General features: G+C 33.3%; 1 protein-coding gene across 2 annotated transcripts in view; it reads right to left on the reverse strand.

Moving 5' to 3' along the window:
- Nucleotides 1–17,628, reverse strand: part of LOC121370588 (AT-rich interactive domain-containing protein 4B-like) — a 45,617-nt gene that overhangs the window by 16,669 nt on the left and 11,320 nt on the right. The window contains exons 8-16 of one of the 2 annotated variants that reach the window (XM_041495910.1): nucleotides 12,345–12,424; nucleotides 8,865–8,971; nucleotides 8,068–8,140; nucleotides 6,373–6,467; nucleotides 5,504–5,598; nucleotides 4,405–4,570; nucleotides 3,564–3,780; nucleotides 2,394–2,635; nucleotides 39–796 (exon numbers count right to left, since the gene is read on the reverse strand). In XM_041495910.1, coding sequence (XP_041351844.1) covers nucleotides 39–796; nucleotides 2,394–2,635; nucleotides 3,564–3,780; nucleotides 4,405–4,570; nucleotides 5,504–5,598; nucleotides 6,373–6,467; nucleotides 8,068–8,140; nucleotides 8,865–8,971; nucleotides 12,345–12,424 — 1,833 coding nt within the window. Of the gene's footprint in view, nucleotides 1–38; nucleotides 797–2,393; nucleotides 2,636–3,509; nucleotides 3,781–4,404; nucleotides 4,571–5,503; nucleotides 5,599–6,372; nucleotides 6,468–8,067; nucleotides 8,141–8,864; nucleotides 8,972–12,344; nucleotides 12,425–17,628 lie in introns of both variants that reach the window. The other variant, XM_041495909.1, reaches the window with a different exon arrangement.

Here is a 17,628-nt window from a genome sequence, read left to right on the forward strand (position 1 = left end):
ATACAAAATTAGTATTCGAAAAGTAAAAATCTACTTACACTTTGTTGTCCGATGGTAAATTTTCATCAGATGTCATCAATTTTTCTTTTGGCTTTGTCTCTTTTATTGGTATTTTTTTCTCATCTTTCACCGGAACCTTCTTTTCATCCTTGACAGGGCCCCTCTTTACTTCTTCTTTCACTACAGGCTTTTTGTCATCCTTTACTGCAACTTTCTTGTCTTCTTTGACAGCCACCTTTTTCTCTTCCTTTAATGAAACTGCTTTCTTCTCTTCCTTCATTGGGCCTGTCTTCTCTTCTTTTGTGACAATTTTCTTATCTTCCTTTGATTGAGGTTTTTTACTGTCTTTAGAAACTGCTTTTTTCTCTTCTTTTGAAGGCTGACGTTTATCTTCTTTTGTAGCGGCTTTTTTTTCTTCTTTTCCTGGTGTTTTCTTCTCCTCTTTTACAGGTGTCTTTTTCTCTTCCTTCACTGGTATCTTTTTCTCTTCCTTCACTGGTATCTTTTTCTCTTCCTTTGCTGGTATCTTTTTCTCTTCCTTTGCTGGTGTCTTTTTCTCTTCCTTTGCTGGTGTCTTTTTATCTTCTTTTGGTGTTTTCTTCTCCTCCTTTGCTGGCAGTTGTTTTTTGTCTTCTTTGGCTTTAGCATCTTCTTTCTTGTCTTCAGGTTTTTCATCTTTCTTCTGGTCTTTCTTCAATCTGACCTCATCACTTTTTGATTTTACATCTTTCTTTTCCTTTTCTTTATCAAAATCTTTCTTTTCAAATTCAATTTCAATTCGCTTTCGTCTTGTAACCTAAAAAAAACCCAAACAAACATGATTCCATTTAATGATCAGTTCAACAGTTATGTCTAGACATTTTGTGGGGTTTTTTTTTAATAACTGGGGATTAGTTATCAAGCATAAGTTTACTATATTATTTTTCCTTGGGGCAGAGGGAAGAAGAGGACAAAAGTAAACATGTTACTGTAAAAGGTACTAAATGACTACTTACAGGTGCAAGTATTTTTCATATTAAAATTACATAATGTACTTTTTGCTAAATTGCTATTAAAAAAACTTGAATAAAATATTAGTCCTTCTTTGAAAATGGTACCTTTTCGACCCCCAGACACTTTTACAGTTGAATACACAATTAATTAAACAGTGATTGTGTCTCATTTCCCCCTAAAATATTTCCTGGATACATGTGAAACAGATAGGAAACAATTAATATACTTGGACAAACAACACAAAACATTTTTCACATTTTTCAAAATATTAAGTAAAACATTAGCACGATAATTGAGACATTTGTTACTTACATTAAATATAAGAACCAAATTTCCCAAAACACTCATGTAAATAAAGAACAGATCTTAAAATTGATGTTTATGTTCATTTTTGTGATGCATCTTATTGAGTTTTGACTGAATCTGCAAATGTGGTGTCCACTGCAAATTACATATGAAACCAGACAGTTTTAGTACAAGAACTAATTTCTTTTGCTACATGGTTCAATTTGCTAAAGCACTATATCAATATGTATGTTCTTGTCAAGATGCTAGTCACAGAATTTTTTTTTAAATTCTTAAATGTTTTTAATTAGCTTTGTTATATCAGGATTTTGAATGTACTAAACATGTGATTTGAATTTTTCTGAAAAACAGCTGTTCTGGTCTTATGCCTATGTCTCAATTTAAGTTACCATTTTTAAAGAAGGACAAAGGAAAAGCTGACGGACGGATGGATGGAGAGATGCAGGACAAATCGGTATTAGCAAAGCTCTACTGACGAAAAAGGTCATCAATTTTTCTAATTAATCCACTTGTTGTTTTTTTACCCATATGGTTAATGTAACAGAAGAAAAATTAAGGAATAATTAAATAAAATTATCAAAGTATATGTCTTTCTTTTCTTGACTCGTTGAATACTCATCAAAACTGAAATAACCTTCACAAAAGGCATACTTCTTTTACCATGCATAAACACATCACAGAGATGTATGCATATAAACACAACATAACTACATTAGTGTTTTCCCTAGCTTGTTTTAGCATGGTGCGGCACCATGCCTTAATAGTCTAGCACCATCTTGCCTTAACTTGTGTCATGCTGCACTGAGATTAAAAAAGCCTTTTTCAATAATTAATTCTAAAACTGCCTTGATGAAACACTCAAAACATGCATTATTAATTAATAAAAATATCTCTGTTATATATTTTGCCATTTATTTATTAAAGCAAGAACACTGATTACATTTTTATGTTTATTTCAAATTGTTTTTTTTGTCTTTAATGCAAAAAAAGTGCCCTGGAAATGGTGAAAATGCCCCAAAGTGTTGTGTCTACAATGTCTTGCCAAATTTCTAGGGAAAACACTATACATGACTAAAATCACAGCATTTTTATACCCGTTTTTGGTCAGGTTTCAACTCTTGCTTTGATTCATTTTCGTCTTCCTGTCCTACATCATCTTTTTCCTTTTCCTTTTCTTTACGCTTTTGTTTTTCTCGTTCAAGTTTTGCCTCTTGTTTCATTTCTTTGTCTTTTTGTTGCCGTGTTTCTCTTTCAACTTTCATTTCCTCTTTTTTTGAAATTGCTCTGTCATCGTTGCGATCTTTCCGTAAAGGTTTTTTGTCATCTTCTTCATGACCTAAAAATATTTGTAACCATTAGTACAATCAAACATATTAGGTAAATCAAATACAGACAAATGGCCAATTATAAACTTCTACCACTCTTGAGCTGAATATTCGCCTCCTTATCCTATATCATTTCATAATCTGAAATACAAAGACAACTGCTGTCTTAGTAATCTCAGCATTTTGCCACATATAATAATAAGAGTATTAGTGAAATAAATTGTATGCCTTTCAGGAGTTTTACAAAGAAGCACACACATTAATGGTGTGCTTTATATGATTTATCTGCGACAGGAGGTCTGTTACGTCATCTAGAACAAAAGTAGCTCAGGATGAGCTCATAGAGGCAGGTCTATTATTTATAACCATGAAAAATAGGTTGTGGTGACCTAGCATGATACACTGCCATTCCAAGTTATACTTGCAAGGTATGATAGTCCTGCTTGCATATGTAAGGAAAATATGGCCCAGAAAACTAGGTCACAGTGACCTAGTAATGGTATGCAACAAAATGCCACCCCAAGTTGTACTTGCAAGTAAGGTTTAAGGATCTGATATGAAATAATAAAAAAAGATACTAGGATTCACTCTAATATGCAGTAAAACCATGAAAAGTAGGTCACAGTGTCCTACTAATGGTATGTGATAAAACCCCATTCCAAGATTTTCCTGCATGTAAAAATTGATGGTCCTGCATGCATCAGTATCCATGATATGGTTCAGACAAGTTAACAGATGGACAGGCACCCAGACCTCCAATCCCATACCATAATAAAACTTTTTTAAGACGGGCCTATAAAAAACCTACTCGTGTACTTAAAATTGTAACACATCACCACCACAAGAGATCAAAAGATCAAAGAGTGCAAACAAAAAAGAGTTCACCTTTATCATCTTTCTTTGTCAGCAAGTCATCAAAATCATCTTTTTTAGTCTTACTTTCTTCCTTCTCTTCCTTTTTCACCCTGGCCTCTTCACGTTTTTCTTCAGTTTTCTCTCGCAAATCATCACGAAGGATTCGCCGTGATACTGGTCGCTTAGTCACTTCAGAATCAGAGCCCTCTTTTGACAAGACATCAAGTTCTTCGTCAGAACGACTTTCATCCAATTTCACTTTTATCTCATCAGACTTCACTTTCAGCTTCTCATCAACAGCCTGTAGAGAGAACCAGAACACTCAAACACAAGACACTAAATACTGTATTATTTGTTTAAATTTAAATTTCTTTAAACAAAAATTCTAAATTTTAAAATATTTCTCTATTAGTTTGTGGAGGATACTCCAGAGGATTGCTGGATCAAGTTTCAGAACTCGATCAAAAATGTAGCAGATAGACTTCAAAGGATGGATGGACAGGAGCAGGACAAATTGGTATTTGAAATTATTATTAGAAAAGCTCCATTGACGAAAAAAGGTCATACATTTTTTTAATTAATTCACTCATGTTTTTTCACCCTTATGATTAATGTAATAGAAGTAAAAAATGTACGGTGATGATTTAGGGCTCTCCAAGTCTGACATCACCTGTGTTTCTGGGGATAATAACAATCTAAATAACTTTAATAAACAGAAGTAATGCCACAATAAACAGTCAGTATTCTGACACTTTTTGTGTTTATTATCTTTGTTCAATGAAAATAATGAGTCAGTTGTGATTCAGTTAGAACTGTAAATTATGGGTAACAAAAACATTAGCACAAATAATTTTTAAAACATCACTAAAACCCCTTTTAATTAATCTGAAAATATACTATTCTATGTCTAATTCTGAAATGGTACCTTTTCTGCACTCTTAACTACTCTGGGCGACTTGGGACTTCCTTTATCTCTACTACGAAAGGAGAGAATACTTCTACCAGAGTTTTGTCGAACCCTTCCTGGCCGACTTATAGTGCCCATAGAACTTCCAAGTTTTCGATAAAAGTCTTCAAATGCATGCAAATACCTACAATTATAAAAACACAGAAAATATTCAAAGACATGATTTCATGAAGAAGACAATAGTGAAATAACTTTAAATCAATTGTTTTAAATTACTATAAATGTGTAAATTACCATGAAAGTCACACCTGATCTGTAACAATAAGCTTTCCACAAAATGCCAGCTCAACATCTTGAGGCATTGCAAAAAGTCCATAAAACTGTATATGGAAGAAACAGGCAGATAGACAGATAGACATAATGGTGATAAAATCTATATTCCCTTCTGGTTGAACTGGTAGGGGACTAATAACTCCATGTACATTAAGTATGCTGGGTTTTTTTTTTCTTCAAATTATTTATTTTTATTTTATTTGATGGAACACTTTTGATTCAATCTAGCATATTTAATGGTAAAAAGAGTTTATTTTATCAACAAAAAAGCCACTCTTCATACCTTTTCAGTAGATGCACCACTTGTCACACCCCTAGGTATGGTCATGAATGACCATAATATGTTCCACTGTATGAACATATCATACAGATAGTGAATAAGTAGAATGTTCATAAAAGTTAATGATAATCATATGTTTTTATATGAAGTTATATCTCAGTTAATCTATTCCCATTTGACCCAGACAGACTATAGACCTAAATGGAATGAAATCGATCTATTTTTGATGAAGAACAGGCATATACCATATTATAATCGTTGCCATTCATGTATACTTTACAATATGACTTAGCATAACGAGCTAGCTGAGTCTCCGTAATGCAATTACTGACCAGTGGAAATAATTTATTAAACAAAGGAAAAGTTAGTCATTTCACTATTTAAAATAAGTACAATCAGTTCAATCACTACTGGGAAGAACTCAAAAGATTTTCAAATATATATAACAAACAAAAATTTAATGTTAAAATAATAAACCTCATTTATGTGAATATCACAACTTACTTTTTGTATGCATTTTTTATTTGATGTGAAGCAGTGTTAGATTCAGGGAGAACCATCTTTGAATAAACTAGTCGCCATTTCATCTGGTTGGTTACCTAAAAATGAGACAGAACAAAAATTAAGAGATTGTTATGCCATAGATGAAGCAGAATGCACATTTAAATTAATACAGAATTAACAACAAACTGGTCATTCTAAACCCTGTCTATTATTTTCAAGAATGCAATATTGTTTGGATTAATGACAATTCTTCAACTGCAACATTTAGAATAAATTTACTTTCGTTCATCTGTATAGATTGTTGATTAAAACTAATATTTTATTGTTACCATGGTCATCTGCTTTCTATTCCAAATTTACTGTGGTAAATGTTAATTTTATTCTTCTTATCAATACAAATATATCACCAGGATTTCTGCTAGAGGGTAAAACGTGTATGGGGCCATACCCAAGTTAACCTTTTGACAAAATTAATGACTTTTCATTACTGTATAATTTTCTTAATCCTAATCCTAAACCTAACCCATTTTCTTTCTGGACCCCCCATACCTCCTGTTGACTGACTGCATTCAATTCCATAGCGCCATACCTACAAATTTCTTTCTGGCAGAAACACGGATTACCAATCTAATAACAAAATTTGTTATTTACAGATTTGCAGACAGTAAAGGGAAAGACAATAACTACACCTATGCAAATTATTAGAACAATACACATTTGGTTGGTACAAACAACTTGCAATTAACAAACAAAAGTCAAATTATGTAATATTTTATACTAGAATTTTACAGAACAGAATCATATATACCATATATGTCAGTGGTTAAAATACAAAATATGTTAATACTTTAACAACAAGATAAACATACTCTATTGTATCCGCCAATATTTTGTACAACTTTGAACAGCTTGTACAGATTCAGATCTCTAGATCCAATACTGGGAGCTTTATTGATGGGAGTTCCTGAAAGACAATAAAAATACATGTAATACAATAATGTGACCACAGCTTTATCTATTCTGGTTCCTTGCTGTTTAAGGGGAATCATCACACTTGCTCTCCATCACTACCCTGAGACTAATTTAATGAGTAATATTTTCCTCCCCTTGGCATGTGAATTTATATGGTATCAATATGGTAATATTTTAAATGGATCACCATAATCTACGTGAGGGGAGCAATTAATCATTCCCCTCAGCATAGCAGGTCATAGGATTTAAAACTTCGGTCCCATGTCTTGTGATCATGGGAACCTATTGGAAACTGTATATATTCTTTTCATTGAATAGTCGTACTCGACATAATAATCATGAGAAACGAAATTTCAGTTCCGTGATTTTACTAGCATTCTACCGACACAATGCCGGAAACAACTGTTTCCGTGAAATTTGAGGACCTGCTTAGGTGACAAACAACATGATGGTAAAATATTTCATTGTCTTCTTCATAGCAATGAAGTTAATTACAAGTGCTGTTCAAACAATCTTACTGGAAGTACACAAGGATTAGCTTCATACTAGTTTTGTGCAGTCTTTGAGTATCTTGCACATAAGAATGTTGAACAGTAGAAGGTGTTATAATGACAGCTACATACAATCATAATATTTCATTAAACAAATTCCACAGAGTACTTTGATGTTTTTCAGACATGACCTGACCCTAAATTTCTGAGACAATGTCGTTTATCCACACTTGTTAATCTTATGTGAAGTAATTAAGGAAATGGGTACAGGCTTCATAAATAACTGAAGCAGATAAGACACTTAAATTTTGCAGTTAAATACAACGTATAGGTAAATGCCAATTTAACTCCATCACAAATTAATTGTGCCCGTCAAGACAATGATGTTGATAACCTGACAGGATAAAATACCTGATCAACATGTACCAAACAATCACCGTATTCAACATTTTATAAAGTCCCATGGGTGGTACTAATATTGCAATTTCACTTTGTTTGTAACTGATAAATAAATGCATTAAAATAATGAGAAAGTGTAAAAGAAAATTCTAAATAACGTCAGTTGATAAACATTTTCCTTACACACCTGTTGATGAGAACATCATTTGTTATTTTTGAAACTGTTAACACATATAGCATGATAACAACTTCAAGACATATGACTGGCTGCTCCAAAGTGATGACCAGGTCACCACTGCTATACCATTTAATGAAAAAAAAAGCAGCATAATCTAAATTTATCACTCTGTGAAGAACAAGTCAACCTGACATTGATTTGACTGTAACACTTATGTTCACTACAAGTACTAGGGCAGTAAACAGAGGATATGTAAGAAATAGAATACTACATTTGAGTCAATTAAATACCTGTTATCTTACAACTTGTTGTTTAACATTGAAATCAAGCTCACTTTCGCTCATTACATACAACTCATGGTACATAAAATAAACAGTACCTAACGGCCACTCATGTAGTATCCTACATGAAAAATCAAATTGGAGTGAACAGATATAATACTAATTGCACAGACATAACTTGAATGAATCCAAATACTAAAAAGCTTCTTTAAGGTAATGAAAGGAATAAACCCCAATACATACCTCGGTCATCCATGAACTTATAAAGCTGAGCTACAAATCTGTCCTTCTCCTCACTTGGTTCATCATCCGATGTCTGAAAAAAACAAAAAACATACCTAATTAAAGTTAAAAAAACATACCTAATTAAAGTTAAAAAAACATACCTAATTTGCTCAAATTTAAATGAACTGTTTACTAAAAATGCTACATAATGGCCGCAGAATGCACTTATTCATGCCATACAGTGAGCTAACAAAATGTGTTTTTGTTTAACGACACCACTAGAGCACATTGATTTAATAATCATCGGCTATTGGATGTCAAAACATTTGCTAATTTTCACATTTAGTCACTACATTTTTCCATTAGTAGCAAGGGATCTTTTATATGCACCATCCCACAGGCAGGATAGCACATACCACAGCCGTTGATATACCAGTCATGGTGCACTGGCTGAAACGAGAAATAGCCCAATGGGCCCACACATAGGGATCGATCCTAGACCGACCACACATCGAGCGAATGCTTTACCACTGTGAGTAACAAAGCATTACAATAAAACATGCTTTTAAATATACACACCTGTGTGTGAACGTAACAGAATGTCTTATTGTAATGCTAGGTTAGCCCACTGACAATTATAGTTTTCATTTGGATTATATATTTAATAGCTATGTATATAACAAAACCATTACTTAAACTTTGATGAAAAATGTCAATAAACTTTGTAATCAAATCTTCAGTCTTAGTTACATTCCATATAAATGGGAGATTTTATTCTCTCGATGTTAAGATGACTGAGAAAACTTAAAACTTACATCATCATCATCACTTAAGTTTTCATCATCAGATCCAAGAAGCTCTTCTCTCTTCCACTGGCTCGGTAACTCACGGTTATCAAAATACAGCAAGGCCTTCTCCATGGCTAACAAAATTTAAAATATATCTTTTATAATTATAGAATAAATGTAAACATTTTCATATGGACTACAACCGCCCAGCACCTGAGTTACTCAACACGTATCTCAACAGTTCACCATGAAATATTTTCTGGTTTTAACAGAACCATCTTTAATCCCAATCAAGAACTGCATCACTTTTTAAAAAGTTCACATTAAATGTTGTAGTATCACTTACTGCATTGTTTTTGCATCTGATCATTTTGTGAAATGTGAATTTATTTATTGATCGCAACTATTGTTCAGTTCATGGAAGCATGAACCAAAAAGAAATGTCTTTATAACAGGGAATCTGAATTAAAAAAGAAGAAATGTTATGTACACTTTATATTTTTTGGCAAGCAACGACATCTATTGTGCTGTTCACTTTTCTTTCAAAAGATTTCAACACAATGCACATGAACAATGTAGCAATTTCAGGGCTCACCCTGGATTAAAAATACCTGTAGCCAAAATATTAGCCAAATGGAAATTTTATTAGCCATATTGAAAACGCTTTAGCCAAAATTGTTTTACCTAGTACTGTATAGAGTATTTATATATGAATCTGAAAATGCATCTTTTTCAGCTAATTGTGTACAAATTGGAAAAAAATCTGAATAACAAAACCATATTACCTGATCAAAATCAAAGACAGCAATGGGGGTAGGGGCAGTTACCGTATTTGACCGGAAATAAGACCATGTCTTTGAATAAGCCCCCCTCCGTTTTGATAGCATTTAAGTAATTAGGCCCTGCAGCATTTCTTTGAAGTATCCAAGCCCAAGTATGAACTAAAAACTAATGTCTATTTTTACCACCACACTGGGTCCGCAGTTAATGCTAATTAAGCAAATACCATATTCTGATTGGCTAAGAACAATGACCTTAGATTGACAATTTTTTGTAGTGTAAGCTGGATGCCTGTGTCAGAAACGTGTGTATACGCTATTGAGTTTGTTGTTAATTGATGTTGTTTTAAGTCTTCTCAGCCTTAAATTTTGGATGTAAATAAACCTCACTGTAAGTAATTGTAACATAGAAGGTGTGTTTCTGATAATTAGATACTAGTAAAAAAAACCCACAATTTAATTACCGTATATCTTCGCCTATAAGTCGAATTTTTTTCACCCAAAAATTATTTTATAACTTGGGGGGTCGACTTATAAGAGGGTAAAAAAAATTCAACAAAAAATATTACTGTTTTGGGGATTATTTTACAAGTTTTATTGTTGAAGTATGCCATGTATTTATACTCAAATATGTTAATTTGACACATTTATTTTTTATAACCTATTTTTTTTGGCATTAGAACGGTTTTGGTTATGCGAAAAGGCGTACGATCTCACTCACATGCCAAGACAACAGTCCACTTAGTTAAATTAACAGTCATCACTAATAGTAAAAATGTAAACAATACTAACTACCTGTTGCCTGAGTTTATTTTGAAATCTGGTCACTGGCATTAATGGTTGTTCAAACAATGTTTTGGCGGTGATTAACTTCATGAATATTACTGAGCTTTCCCTTAAAATAGACTGATCTCTGCAGTTCACTATCTAGAGCAATAGGGACACACATCATTTGGTACAAAAACCAGTGTACTTTCCAGAGTTATCCTCCTTACATGTATTAATATGGCGGCAAAACGTGATACTTTCAGTTTTATCGTAGTGATCTGTTGTCAGTGTTTATAAATAAAGTTGTTGTCTGTGCACAAAACCATCTGTACAGTACTATACAGTAACAGTCAAACAGCTTTCACTCTCTACTAAGGGAATATTTCGTTTTGATGCTATGTAATAATGATAGTTTGATTGGAATAGTTTATTATATTGCGATGTACAAAACATGAAAACCGAAGTTTGTAAAATAATTTTCTTTTGTTCAAATATTATTGTTCTCATGTGCTGAAAATAAGAAATATTTCAATATTTATAAGTAGTTTTTCATGGGTCGACTTATAAACGGGTCAATAAAAAAATACGTTTTCAGGGCTTGAAATTAGGGACTCGACTTATAGCCGAGATCGACTTACAGGCGAAGATATACGGTAATAAACAATTATTATTTATTAATAACAAATGGAACACTAATTAATAGATATGCTACTTAACGTTTTTTGTTTTCTTCCTAGTTCATTTAATTATTATTATTTATTTTAATTATTATAAAAAAAAATTCTCAACAAAACTGGCCCCTTGTCTGGGAATAAGCCCACCCCATGCTAAGCTCACAATGAGTTGTCTTGGCCCCCTGGGCTTATTTCCGGTCAAATACGGTAATATATTACTTTTATTTTTCAGCGGGTGTGTGTGTGTGATGCATTATGCTTCTTTTTTTTTAATATAGAGCTCATTATTTCTTGAAATAGCTATCTTTATGTTACTTTGAATTGCTTCTTTTTTTTGGAATTTTTTTTAAGTAACCCATCAATTCCCCACCCCCAACAATTTCATAATTTGCGCCATGTTGTTGCTGTTGATTTCAGCGTCGTGTTAAATGCTTGTGATTTCTGCTTCTAAAATACCTAGGCTAAGAATGCCGACTTCACAGTATATTCCATTTATATATTATTTTTTTTGTAAACTGTAATAAAATTAAAATGTACGGTCTTTTTAAAATCCAGCTAACTTATTAAATTTCACCTCACAGTCTTACAAATCTATATCTAACAAATAAGATTATTGTAAACTAATTTTATTCAGTTTATGTGTAACTGCAATTTGTATAAATACAGCATTTTCATTTCCTGCAATCGTGATATGCATGCGTGCTTTCGACCGTGGGTACAAAATTAACAAAGAGAAAGAAATAACCGAAACGGGCTGTTTTTATTACTTTGGTTCAAAGACTTTACAAAGTTAAAATAACAAGTTACAGACTTTGATTTCATACATGTTGAATGCATGCTGTTAAAATTAATAACCGTGATTGTTAAAATAAGCAAACTTCTAGGCCTACGCTGTATTCTGGATGACACCGTTTCTCATTACTGGTCACGAGATCACTATTACGCTAATTGAATATTTGGTATTATTATTATGTTTGAGATGTCGGATAGATTATGTAACAGTTTGTTTACATCAGAAGATACAAAATGGCTCAGCCAAAATTTTAGCTACTTGCAAATTTTATTAGCTATTTTTTGTAAAAATTAGCCAATGGCTAATTTGACTACCGACAGCGTGAGTCCTGAATTTACTTAGATATAATGAAGTAAGTGAAATGAAAAAGATAAAAACATCAAAAGTTACTGTGACAAAATCTGTGATCAATTTGAAACAGAAAAGTAAAAAACCCCCACAAAAAACATGATATAAACAATATGGCATCATTGTCTACAATCACACTGCTTACCTGTTTTCAAATTTTTGTCTTCATTTTTTATTGCAATCTCTCTTGTAAATTCTTTCAGCTCTTTTTTCAAAATTGATAAACTAATGAACGAAAACAAAGGAAAACATTACAAATGGGGAAACTACTAATATCAGTTAATTACGATCATATTCAGTAAAATTGTAAACTATGATGCACAAACCTGAAGTACTCATTTAAAGTAACAGGTTGCTGTTTTTCAAACAAAATTAGTTACATTTATCGATTTCTTTATTTGGCTTCCAAATTCTTTTGCAATTTTAATTTGACCTATGCTACTATTTGGCTTTTTTGTTTTTAAATATCTCATAATATTACATCACTGGCAATATGTGTTTTTAGTATTGTGAGCCACCATCTCTATTAGGTCAGAAGAACACAAACAACGAACAACATTAACACAACTTTACTTTACAGACAAACATTTAACAAGTGACCAGCTGATCCACACGATACAGGAAACACGAGAACCACGAGACATGCGCGCGCACATAACACGATACGAATCATACCGAAGTACAACGAATGTTCACAACACCGAACAATGACGAATGTTCACGGACAATGATGAGTGTTCTTCGTAGATTGACTTGTTAAGTCCCACATTACTTCCCCCTAAGATGTTGTATCAGGGATGACCAAGTCTTTGCTGACAATCACAGACTCACGATGATGTCATTCCATATTAGTTACACACAGAAAATCACCATACACTTTTGATACAGTGAAACCAGGTCTAAAGTGTTGTTTCTTAAACTTCGGACCAGTCAGTATTTTAACAGCAACACACCGACCAACAGTGAAATCACGCTTAACACCGTTACTTGATTTTTCCATAGTTTTCCATAATTGTTTTCTAGTTAATTGTTTCTCTCGATAACAGTTCCAGATTTCTCTTAAACCCTGTTCCTCCTCCCCTTCAAGAAAGTTACTATCCTGGCCAGAAATCATTTGGAAAACTGGACTCGATCTTCCAAACATAGCATAATATGGAGGAATACCTGTTGTTCTATTTGTCACCGCATTATGGGCTGCTACAATTTTAGGAAGCACAACATCCCACTGTTTTTCCGTTTCAGCAGTTTTTAGCAATGAAGTTTTTAAAGTTCTATGAGCACGTTCCACAGGATTAGCTTGTGGTCTATCAATAGGTGTATAACTGCTTTCAACATTCCACTCCTTAAGAAAACTCTTGAATTCATAAGATGTGAACACTGGACCATTATCCATATGCAGGTATTCAGGAGGATCCAAAATAGAGAAAATATGATTCAATACTTTCTTTGCAGATGCAGTTGTTTGTGAACTAACCGGAATCGCAAACACAAATCTTGTTAAATTGTCTTTAAATGTAAAAATGTATTCATAACCCCCAATTGTCCATGGAATCGGTCCCACGAAATCACAGTACACAATCTGCCATGGTTTAATAGCAGTTCTTGTCATACTTAAAGTACATTTAGGAATAACATGTGGACCTTCTAGACATTGTTTACATGTAGCTATGTATATTTGAACTTCTTCTAAGGTTATTGACTGATCAATTTCTTTAGCTAACTCTAATGTTCTCAGCACCAAAATTAGCCACTACATGACAATGTTTTATTAGATCTAGACGTTCTGCTTGACTTCTTGTCACTGCTAACACAGGTAATTCAGATTCATCATATAATGACGCACGACTCAGAACATCACTTGGAATGTTATCTTTACCCTTAACATACTCAATCTGATAATCATATTCCGAAAGTTCCAAACTCCAGCGAGCACACTTAGGTGAATTTGAACTTGTAATGTATATCAGTGGTTTATGATTTGTTCGAATAACAAATTTCCTGCCATACAAGAATTCACGAAACTTCCGAACCGACCAAATAATTCCCAGCACCTCACGATGGATGGTTGAATAATTACGTTCCGTTTTAGAAAGTTTCTTTGAAGCAAACGCAATTGGATGTTCATAACCATTATTTTCTTGTATAAGTACCCCAGCTAAACCAGTGTTGCTTGCATCAGTTTGTACAATAAACAGCAGAGCATCGTCATCAAAATTAGGATGTACTAGCAATGGTTTTGATGTAATAGAAGATTTCAACTTTTCAAATGCTTGTTCTTGTTTTTGAGTCCATTCATATAACTTTTTCTCCACAATACAACTCAATGGCAAGGCAATATCAGACAAATTTAAAATGAATCTTCGAAAAAATGTGCAAAGTCCTAAAAATTAATGAACCTCTTCCCAAGACCTAGGTAATGGAAATTCACGAACTGCTTTCAAACCTTTATCACCAGGTTGTACACCATCCCTAGAAATTTTGAAACCTAAATAGTTCACACTATCCATGAAAAAATAACACTTATCTTTTCTCAGTGTTAATCCAGCTGTTTCAAAAGATTTAAAACTTCCTCAAGATATTCCAGCATAAGTTCTGGAGTAGCACTATGAACAAGAATATCATCTAAATACACCAGTATAAAAGACCTGGGCAAACCAGAAAACATCATGTGCACAATACGCTGGAATGCTAAAGGAGCCGTCTTCAAACCAAAACACATTCTAGTGAACTGATATACCCCCGACGAAGTTTCAAATGCTGTCAGATTACGAGATGATTCGTCCATAGGAATCTGATTGTAAGCTGAATTCATGTCAAACACTGAAAAATATTTTGAGTTGCGTAACTTCATTAACACTTCCGATGCTGTCACCAATGGAAACACTTCATCTACTAACATTTTATTTATCCCCCGAAAAAACAAACAGAATCTGATTGTCGAATCAGGTTTTCTCCCCAAAACAATCGAAGAAATCACAGTAGATGTACTAGGTTCAACAATATCCGCTTTGACTAACTGTTCAACTTGCTTTTCAACAACTTTGTCCAAGTGCGGTCCATAATGACGACGACGACCACGAATCATTGACAAATCTGCATCCGGTTTAACCTGAAGCTTGTATGTGTAATTCTTGGCTTTTCCTAGGCCTGTAAACACTGCATTTTCATATTTGTTCAATAAAGTTATGAGATTAGCTTTACAATTGTCTGTTACCGTATTTGACAGGAAATAAGCCCATGTCTTTGAATAAGCCCCCCTCCGTTTTGATAGCATTTAAGAAATTAGGCCCTCATTCGTAAATAAGCCCACCCCCAACTTCGTCACCTTATAAATAACACGAAATTGCAAGTTTGCTCAAAGTTCATTTAAAAGGTCATACCTCCTGCAGATAATTAAACACAAATGTAACACAATATTTTACCACCAGTGAGATTTAGCAGTCTAACAATAACAGTGTGTAACATTGTTTTCAATTTCATGCCTGCAGTATTTCTCTGAAGTATCCAAGCCCAAGTATGAACTAAAAACCAATGTCTATTTTTACCACCACACTGGGTCCGCAGTTAATGCTAATTAAGCAAATACCTTATTCTGATTGGCTAAGAACAATGACCTTAGATTGACAATTCTTTGTAGTGTAAGCTGGCTTGTATCAGAAACGTGTGTACACACTATTGAGTTTGTTGTTAATTGCTGTTGTTTTAAGTCTTCTCAGCATTAAATTTTGGATGTAAATAAACAGCACTGGTAAGTAATTGTAACATAGAAGGTGTGTTTCTAATAATTAGATACTAGTAAAAAAAACCCACAATTTAATTAATAAACAATTATTATTTATTAATAACAAATGGAACACTAATTAATAGATGTGCTACTGAAAGTATGAACTAAAAACCAATGTCTATTTTTACCACCACACTGGGTCCGCAGTTAATGCTAATTAAGCAAATACCTTATTCTGATTGGCTAAGAACAATGACCTTAGATTGACAATTCTTTGTAGTGTAAGCTGGCTTGTATCAGAAACGTGTGTACACACTATTGAGTTTGTTGTTAATTGCTGTTGTTTTAAGTCTTCTCAGCATTAAATTTTGGATGTAAATAAACAGCACTGGTAAGTAATTGTAACATAGAAGGTGTGTTTCTAATAATTAGATACTAGTAAAAAAAACCCACAATTTAATTAATAAACAATTATTATTTATTAATAACAAATGGAACACTAATTAATAGATGTGCTACTGAATGTTTTTTGTTTTCTTCCTAGTTCTTTTAAGTATTGTTATTTATTTTAATTATTATTATGAAATTTTTTTTCAACAAAACTGGCCCCTTGTCTGGGAATAAGCCCACCCCATGCTAAGCTCACAATGAGTTGTCTTGGCCCCCTGGGCTTATTTCCGGTCAAATACGGTACTCTGTTACCTATGTTCCATTTCACAGTACTATCACTGGTAAAGTTTTTTCAAATTCCTTTTCATTTTTACATTCTTGAACATTTGAGCATACCCCAAGTGACTGACAACGATATATCTTTTTGCTTGTCGTACTCCTATTTAAAATAAGCAATAATGCCTCATCTTCAGAAACTATAGATCCTACCAACATATAAACCTTTTTTGTATTCAAAATTTTCATTTCTTTCTATTAACAAACTAGATGTCCCATTCATTCGTGATTTATCGACAGTCACGCGGCAAATTTTCTGAGATCTAGGAGGAATAATAGCTGACTCGGCCAATCTAACTGCTCCAAACACTACTTTGTTGTCTTCGGGTTTAATCAAAATATGTTCAAACTTACACATGAAATCCCAACCTAACAAAACTGAATTGTCTTCATCGGTGTCCAATACATATAATTTACACGGTATAACATCTTCACTCATACGTACTGGAACAGACACTGTACCACATACAGGTAACACATGCGATTCAGCACCACGTAATGTAGCTGTACTCTCTTCAAGCACAATACCACTTGGAAATGCTCGCTCTAAAGTAGATTTAGATATACATGAAACAGATGCACCCGAATCTATCACAGCTGAACACTCAAGTTTGCCAATTAGAATTTCCCTAGTTGGACAGTTTCTATTTGAAGACTGAATTTCTTTAACAGTATTTCTCACATCTTTTTTGGGACAAAATTTTGATATATGACCCCGATGTGAACAATTGTAACATTTAGCACTTTTCATCCAATTATTCTGACTTTGTGATTTTCTTGAACTGTCTTTATCAAAAGTTCTATCCAGGTCTGCTTTCTTTTTCCTACACTGATTCTGTTTATGTCCTGGTTTATTACAATAAAAATACCGAACTCGCAACACCTGTTCATTTGGTTTACAGGTTTCTACCAAATGACGTGCTGTATCTACCAAATTATCAAACTTTGGTGGTTTTGCAGACTGACACATAATAATATT

This window comes from Gigantopelta aegis, chromosome 4 (genome assembly GCF_016097555.1).
Source record: "Gigantopelta aegis isolate Gae_Host chromosome 4, Gae_host_genome, whole genome shotgun sequence".
Lineage (NCBI taxonomy): Eukaryota > Metazoa > Mollusca > Gastropoda > Neomphalida > Peltospiridae > Gigantopelta > Gigantopelta aegis.